This window comes from Tenebrio molitor, chromosome 1 (genome assembly GCF_963966145.1).
Source record: "Tenebrio molitor chromosome 1, icTenMoli1.1, whole genome shotgun sequence".
Classification (NCBI taxonomy): Eukaryota; Metazoa; Arthropoda; class Insecta; order Coleoptera; family Tenebrionidae; genus Tenebrio; species Tenebrio molitor.
In genome coordinates, this window is record NC_091046.1 from 20,830,983 (window position 1) to 20,840,338 (window position 9,356).

At 43.4% G+C, this 9,356-nt stretch overlaps 1 protein-coding gene across 1 annotated transcript; it reads left to right on the plus strand.

Moving 5' to 3' along the window:
* Positions 1-970: 970 nt before the first annotated feature.
* Positions 971-1,981, plus strand: LOC138122135 (activity-regulated cytoskeleton associated protein 1-like). Its single transcript, XM_069036284.1, has one exon. It carries the CDS (start codon positions 971-973, stop codon positions 1,979-1,981), a length of 1,011 nt encoding a protein of 336 aa, XP_068892385.1.
* The last annotated feature ends 7,375 nt before the right edge of the window (positions 1,982-9,356 follow it).

Below are 9,356 nucleotides of genomic sequence, written 5' to 3' on the forward strand. Positions count from 1 at the left end.
GATCTCGGTCTGCCATTGTGTAAATATTTCCAATTCTTTCTGGTATCGTAATTTTGATTTCGTAGGCACCATTTGGTACTTCGCGGCACTTGTCTCTTCCAGGAGGTCATCAGGAACACAGAATTCTTCGTCACCCATTTCCACAACGTGGTGTGCACAATCACTTTAGTGACTTTGCAAAACTTTGTTTATTTTGTATTTTATTTTTTTCCATAGCAACAGATCTCTCCGAAAATGTGATTTATTTGTTTTATTTTAATTTTATTTAAAATTTTGAATATAAAGTTACAGACTCATTTTCTAAGGAGTTTGTCTGGTATCGAACAAAATCAAATACAGCACTCGAGAGTAAGGCCGCTTTTGTTCACTTGAATTGCATCGACCACTCCGCTGCGCGTCGTGGCCGAACATTCAATTCGCGTGAACAAAAGCTTTACCTTCCTCTCTCGTAGTGTAAATAACTATTCTAACCTAATTTAATTTCGTTAAATGTCAGACCAGACGATTCTTGTGTCATTTTCTACGCTGTAAAAATGTTGCAAACAATTGAATTTCCATAGGTTGCTCTAAATATAAATTTATTTGAAGGCACATTAGCATAATGAACATTTTAAGTGACATTATAAACATCGAAAATGATACAGAGATAATTTTTGTTCATGCATTAAATATTAAATAATCTTGTAACACCTCGCCAAGCACACCACCTTGGTCATCGCGCTTGAGGCCGAGACGAGGCAGTCGGCACGAAAACAAAGACGTGTAAAGTCACAGTCCGAGCACAGTATTCCGAATTATTAGTGTATTTTTCCACAATAAAGCCCATGTTAAATTTCGGTCAGTGTTTAAAGTGAATTTTCGCCGCTGATCCGCGGAACAAACCCCTCCCGACCTTAGGGGAAGAAAACATCCCCTCACAAATTGACGCCCAACGTTGTGCCCAGTTTCAAGTGAAAATTCCAAATTCACCATGCCGAACGGAGGACACGGATTGGATTCCGCAAGGAGTGCAGAAGAAACGGCCCCTGCAGTAAGCAACATTACCTTGACCAACGCCCAGTTCCGAGAATTACTCGAAGCAGTCACGACATCAGCAACTGCAGCTGCGACTCACCAGAATTCCGAGAACCACAACGAAACGTTCCAAGGTAGCTCCACACATCAGGTAGGCTCGTTCACAAATTGCAGCCATCGCTTTGACGGAAGCCCCTCCGCCGACGTAGAAGCTTTTATCAACTGCATTCTAGTGTTTAAAGATTGCGCAAACGTTTCCGACGCGAACGCATTAAAAGGTTTCGCGATACTACTAACCGATTTGGCCGCCACGTGGTGGAACGGAATCAAACATAGTATAGAAACTTTCGATGACGCCGTTAACCGTTTACGTAATGCTTTCGGAAGAAAGAAACCAGCACACCAGATTTTCCGTGAAATTTTCGCGACGGAACAGAATGCCAAGAAAACAGACATATTCATTTGCGAGACTCGGTCCCTTTTCGCACAACTGCCGTACCGAATTTCCGATGAAATGCAAATTGACATGATCTTTGGATTATTGTCGCTCAAAATTCGAAAGCGACTCGCGCGCAACTCGATCCGCACATTCGATGAATTGCTCCAAAAAGCAAGAGAAGCCGAAGAAACCTTCGAAGAAGAAGAACGAGAAAGACTTGAAGTGAAGACAAGCCACACACCGCAAACGGATGATAAACAAAAACGTCCCGAGAGACCACGATGCTTATATTGCAAAAAGTTTGGACATGAAAAGAAAGAATGCCGAAAATGGAAACGAGACTCTGACGTGCAAAATTCCCAGAAAGTCTCCGATGACCAGAAAGTGAAGGCCGAAGCGTCTGACGACAAGCCTACAATTTCATGTTACGGATGTGGTGCACCAGGTGTCATAAAAAGCAATTATGCAAACTGCAGAGCGAAATCCCAGCACAATCACTCGATATCTTTTCTGTTGAACCAGAGTTGAATATGCGTCCAGTGCGACCCAGAGAAAGACCATTGCTCTTAGTCAACATATGCAACTTTGACGGGTATGCCTACGTAGATACATGTGCGAAACAAAGTGTCGCAGGATACCGTCTGTACCAGAAAATGAAATCGATCAAACAAGAATTTTTGTCAACGACAATGAAGGTCACATTAGCTGATGGTGTTGCAAAGTCAAAAGAAGTACTCTACACCACGATAACGGTCAAGGTCGAAAGTCGTCACATACCGATCACCTTCATCGTGTTTCCCGATGCCAAGGACAACGACACATTATTAGGCGTCGACTTCGTCGAAGATGCAAAAATCATCATCGATGTACCGAACAAAAAATGGCAATTTTCCGACGATCTTGAAAAGGCTTACGATCTGAAATTCGAGAACTCGTTCAAGGAAAAGATAGAAAGAAATCTCAAAGTTTTCTCTGTCGAACCTCTCCGAAATAACGAAGGCACCACACTGAGTCAAGAAGAGAAGGGAACTCTCAACCGACTGTTAAGCGAATACGACGAAATTTTCGGACCAAGTCAAGTTCCAACGCCTTTCGCTGAACACAAAATTGATACTGGACGAAGTGCACCCATTGCCATGCCTGCATATCAAATGACAAAGCAAAGGAAAGAGATTCTGAAAAATGAAATAGAGAAAATGTTGAAAGATGACGTAATCGAACCGTGCGAATCACCATGGGCATCACCTGTAGTGTTAGTTCCCAAAAACGACAACAGCTGGAGAGTGTGTATCGATTACAGGAAACTAAACTCAGTGACCAAAGCTGACAAGTACCCACTACCGCGAATCGAAGAGTTACTGCATCTGGCCAAACAAACGCTGTACATGACCACGATCGACTTGAAGTCAGGTTATTGGCAGATTTCAGTGCGCGAATCCGATCGCGATAAAACGTGCTTCACCTCACCGTTTGGAACATTCCGATTCAAACGAATGCCATTTGGACTGAAGAACTCTGGTGCGACGTTCCAAAGACTCATCGATCGCTTCCGGAACGGACTGAATGACATTGCCATTTTGGCCTACTTAGATGATCTAATCATCGTGTCGCCATCTTTTCAGAAGCACATCAGTGATCTTAAACAAGTGTTCGAAAGGCTAAAACATTTCGGTTTACGCGCTAATCGAAGTAGATGCTGTTTTGTTCGCGAGAGTATAAACTATCTTGGCCACGTGATAACCAAAGACGGAATCCGAGTGAACCCGCTCAAAGTGGAGGCCATCGTGAAGATGTCAAAAAACTGAAATCATTCATTCAGATGTGTTCTTGGTTTCGCAGGTTTGTACCAGATTTTTCTGACGTTGCTCGACCACTGACGGATCTCTTGAAAAAAAATGCCACATGGAATTGGTCGACCCGACAACAAGCCGCCTTTGACGATTTGAAGAAGTTCCTTACAACCGCCCCAGTTTTGCGACAAGCTGACGAAACGCTGCCCTTCAAGATTCGGACGGATGCTAGCAACTACGCGTTGGGAGCTGTTTTGCTCCAGGGGGAGGGCCCTGAGGAGAAACCAATTGAAGTTCCGTGGTTACATAGAAGGCAACGAAGTCATCGTCTCCTCCGATCATCAGCCTCTCAGGTGGTTGATGTCTCTCCAGTCACCAACGGGAAGATTGGCCCGGTGGGCTCTTTCGTTGCAGCCTTACGACATCAAAGTAAACTACATTCCTGGCAGATCAAACGTTCTAGCGGATATCCTTTCCCGTCCTACCATTCCCGATGAAACCGATCAATCCTGCGAGCTGTGTCCCGTCGAGATTGAGTATCCACGTCTTGCAGCCCGAGACATGAGGAAGATGCAGTATGATGATGCCGAGGTTAGGAAGATCATCGACAGCCTCGAAGGAAGAGATGAAGTGAATTGTTCAAATTGGATGGATCGTGGATTCATAATGAACAACGGAATCTTATACCGCTATGACCCTGACGACGACCAAACGAATGCCCAATTGGTCATTCCAGAGCGTGAAAGAATGACAATTTTCAAGGAAAACCATGACAGTCCCGATGCCGGTCACTACGGAGTAGAGAAGACGGTCCAGAAGATCGCCGCGAAGTATTATTGGCCTGGTATGAGGCATGACATATCCAAGTATGTCAAAGGTTGCCTGAAGTGTCAGCGTTACAAGAGCAGCAACCTAAAGCCCGAAGGTTTGTTGAGGACTCCGCCGCCCTATCAAAGATTCGAGACCCTTGCCGTTGATTTATTTGGCCCGTTACCTCAGTCACCTGAAGGGTATAGATGGATACTGATGGTAGAAGACGTAGCAAGCAAGTGGATTGAGCCATTTCCGCTGAAAGAAGCCACCTCTGTCGCATGCGCTCGAAAGTTGATTGACGAAGTGTTCCTGCGATATGGTTTCCCCCGCAAGATGATTTCCGACAACGGAACTCAATTCGTCAGTGGTGTAATGCAGTACGTCGCTGAGTGCTTCGGAGTCAGCCAAAGCGTCATTCCAGTCTACCATCCCGAAGCGAACCCAGTTGAACGCAAGAATAAAGATTTGAAGACTCAGTTAGCCATGTTGGTAGAGGATCACCATGATCTGTGGGTCGATAAACTTCCGTCGATTCGATTCGCAATGAACTCTGCAAGATCGATTTCTACCGGTTTCACCCCCGCTTATCTGACCTTTGCCCGAGAGCTGCGCGCTGAGGGAGAAGTTCGAAGAGATTTACGTGCCGTGGTCCAGAACGAAAATTTCGTCCCAGAAGTCACGCCGTATTTGTTAAAAGTCGCCCAGGTTTTGGAAGATGCTCGAGAGACCCTCCAGAATTCCCAAGACAGAACCAAAGAACAAGCCGACAGGAAAAGGAGACCTCATCATGAATACAAGGAAGGGGACATGGTCCTGGTTAAGACACATTTTCTGAGCAACGCTGCTGCCGGCAAGACGTCGAAGTTTTATCCCAAGGGAGACGGCCCCTACCTAGTAACGAAAAGAACCTCGCCCGTTTCCTGCGAAATTGCTTCCCTCACCAATCCAGAGGTCCCACTCGGAAAATACCACGTTTCTGATCTTACTCTGTTTAGACCCGATCCAAGTGGAGAAGTCCCTCAGCCCACACGACTCGTCCGACCCAGAGGACGACCCAAAAAGTTTCCTGGAGCCGCCTCAGTACAACCCGTCGACTCCAGAGGGGGAGTCTGTAACACCTCGCCAAGCACACCACCTTTTGGTCATCGCCCTTGAGGCCGAGACGAGGCAGTCGGCACGAAAACAGAGACGTGTAAAGTCACAGTCCGAGCACAGTATTCCGAATTATTAGTGTATTTTTCCACAATAAAGCCCATGTTAAATTTCGGTGATCCGCGGAACAAACCCCTCCCGACCTTAGGGGAAGAAAACATCCCCTCACAATCTTTTGTTTGTGTTTAGCCAGTTCCAAAAAAAAACTGGATATTTTAATTTCAGTAGCCAGCTTTTTTCGGAAATTCGAAAATTACTACTACTATACTGAAGTTTTCTTTCGTCTTTCCTAAGTGCAAACATGCAGAATAATAATAAAACATCACATGTAAACCTGCTCTTTCCATTTTTTTAAATTTCGCGCCGGAACTATTTGTTGTAGCGTAGAGCTAACATTTTTAGTAACATTTATGTCAAGCAATCTATGAGTGGACAGAGTTTAGTAATTTTTATTATTTTTTATTATTATTTGGTATGTTGGTTAACAGGTTGTACACCCAAACAAAAACCAACAGTAAACAGCGTTATACAATACAACAGCTCAAAAAGCGACTGTGTACCCGTTACGGGAAACGCTCAATTAAACCTCTAAAATGCAGGTTATCAATCTCTTAAATTGTCCAAGACTAATCACAAAAATATCGCACTCACTACAGTTGCTATTGAATAATGTGCAGGCAGTATAAAGAGGGGAACGATGCAGTATATTAGTAACTGCTCGCGGAACATAAAAAAAACGACCAGATCTAAGATTTGCCCGAGGCACATTGAAATAAATTTGGGATAACAAGAAGGGAGAATTAATAATGCCGTGTATGATCTTATATAGAAATATCAGAAAGCTCTCATTACGTCTCAGAGAGAACGCAGATTTGCCCATATAAAGAACAGAATTAGGAGTACCTCTTGGAGGAAATTCCGCAATTAACTTGAACAGAAGATACTTGGCAAACTTCCTCTGAACCGACTCCAAAGCATCAACACCTCTTCGATAGATCGGCGACCATACAATTGAACAGTACTCCAATTTAGATCTGACCAAGGTAAAATAAAGTGCCCTTAAGCAACTCTCAGACCTGAATCGTTTGCACGATCGAAAGATGAAACCTAAAGTTTTGACTGATGATGCCACAATAATATCAACATGTTCATTGAAGGTGAATTGAGCATCAAATGTAACGCCTAAATCCTTGAAAGTGAAACACCTAGTCAATAAAGCATTCCCAATTCTATAATCGAACATAAGCGGCTTGGTCTTACGAGAGAACGAGAGAATGTAGCATTTGTCACGATTCAAGGGGAGACCATTACTGCGACACCAACCATAAAGCACATCAACATTTGATTGCAAACGCATACAGTCAGAAATATCTCTAATAGTAGAATACAGCTTAACATCATCAGCAAACAAAAGCACATTTAAACATTTAAACTAAATATTTCAACGATATCGTTAATAAACAAAAGGAAAAGCAAGGGACTGTGATGAACCCAGTGGGTAATTCAAAAATCCCACCAAGCGGCCATCTCATTTTAGTTCTACCAACATACGCAATGAAAATAAAACCCGCGAAATTAAAAAAAAAATGGCCGAGAGCGCGTGATCGTACCTCGTTAATTTCCCTACGTTGTGTTTTTTTTTTAAATACAATTTAAACATTACCAGATTCGTTCCAACAGGGTTTGTGGACCACACAGAAGAGTGCAAATAAAACAACACCATAATTAGGACCAGCTATTTATTCAAAGTTTTTATTTTCGTTAACGCCGGGATTAATGAATAATAAAGCGTCTCGGGAGAGGGCACCCAAGTCTCCCCAAATGTGAGAAGACTACTCATTTAGAACTCTAGGAAAAATGGTGAGCTCTGGCCATTCCCCTAGACCCCCAAATGAGGCTCCGCTAAAACCTCTCCTGAAAATACGAACAAGCCCGAAGAGCAAAACTGATTTCATAAACAACACGATTCAAATTCAGAAAAAAAAGGACTTTCAAATTTTGATTAAAAATGTTAAGCAATAAATAGATACTTGTTACACCAAAAGCGTCACTCGGAATAGTAAAAAAAAGGGATCAAAAATGAGGGAGCGCGCTTATAACAAAAAATGAAAACCACAGACCCATTCTAAAAACTTGGCGTCCTTTTCTTTTCTTTTTAGGAACGTTAGTGAATTGTTACACCTGATTTTACAAAAAAAACGTGATCCGTACGATTTTATAAATTTAGCAAAACTAGAACTAGGCTGCCTTACTCTCCTTCGCAAGCTTACAATCGTTAAAAAGCGTGATACATGGATGGTCGAGATAATTGCGGATTTTATACAATATGGTGGCCACATCAACAAACCACGTGCGAACAATTATAATCGTTAAAAATACATTCCGTGCGAAACAGACATAATTTTAGTACCGCAAACATACCTAGTTCAAACCAGAAGGACTAGACAACAACAACGTCTAATGTAGTTCGGAAAACACCGAAAATCTCACAGTTAGAGCACACAAAAAAAAACAGAAAATCACACAGGGTACCTCTGCACTCATCTACAGACAAGGGAGAAGTGTCCCAAAAACAAACATGCCGTTCATCCCCTGTCGGCTTCCACCCACGCCCCCAGTGGTCGCTGGTGGTGCCCACTCCGGTAATTTCCTGGCTTTTGCTGGCGGTTGGTTTAAATTCAAACTCGGCTATCTCAGGACCTAAATTAGACCCTTGGGGAACACCTGAATTTACAACTAGCCGAGCAGAATAGAAACCTAAAACATTTACGTAACAAAAACGATCCGATAAATAAGACTCAAATAGATTTAAAAGAGAGTCACTGAACCCGAAGTGTCTGAGTTTATTTAATAAGATGTTATGATCGATGCGATTAAATGCTTTTGAAAAGTCGGTGTAGATGACATCAACCTGAGTATTTTTATCCAACGCAGCTGAAATGAAATGCGAGATGCAAGATAAATTGGTGGACGTAGACCTACCCCTAAAAAATCCATGCTGATGTTCAGAGATAACATTTTGTACATTAGTATATATATAAGAGTAAATAATAGACTCAAATACCTTGGAAATATGCGGTAGAATGGTGACAGGTCTATAATTTGAGATAATATTCTTCTTACCCGACTTGAATATAGGACATATCTTACCAACCTTCCATAAGCAAGGATAAACTGAGGTTGTTAAAATTAAATCGTATACAGCTGGAAGTAAAGGCTCGATTAATCTGGACAAGGGATTGGTCGGATTCCTTCCAAAGATGACCTCGTAGGGTGAAAACCCCGTGCTGGAATGGGTTGTGGTGTTGAAGAGTAGCTCAATGCTAGACAAAACCGAGGCCCAATTAGCATGTGCATTATGGCAATAAGCCCGGAAAAGACGACCTAACTCTTTCATCACCCGTTCCGTGGGGTTCGACTGAGGATGGCGAATAGACGACATCGTGGGTGTGATGCCCCACTGGCGTAAGGTGTCCTGCCAGAGTTGAGACTGAAATTGAGTCCCATGATCACTCAAAATAACCTTGATGGGAACAACACGATGAAAATCTTCCACGACCCTTCTCACCGAGATCCTTGCCTGTGCCCGACGGAGCGGGTACAGCTTGACAAACTTGGAGAAAGCATCAATGACGACCAGAATATACGAAACCCGGGATCGGCTTGGAGGAAGGGGTCCGTAATAATCCACAGTCACCAAGTCACCAGGATTTCCTGCAATGATGGCATTCATCTCGCCACACAGGCCGCGGTTCGGATACTTGGTCTTTTGACAAAGATCACAAGATTTCACCAAGCGTTCGATTCGGCGCCGCATGTTTTGGAAAAAGAAATAACGCCTTACCATGGAATAGACTTTCGAAACTCCAAAATGGCCATACTGTTCATGAAAAGCTTGGATGACTTCCTCGGTCAGCACCTGGGGAAGGGCAAGTCTGGGAGTGCTGTCATCCGGCCGTACAAAAATGAGAATGCCTTGATGGACCCTCAACTTGTCATCGAATCGGTTTCCCTCTACGGCGACCCCTTCGCCCAACTTCGCCCGGAACATGGGTCCGAGAAAAATATCGTCCAGTTGGAGCTGTCTCAAATTGGTGAAATGATCACCCAGTTCTCGCAAACCGGAAGCTTCGAAGACGGCCGAAATG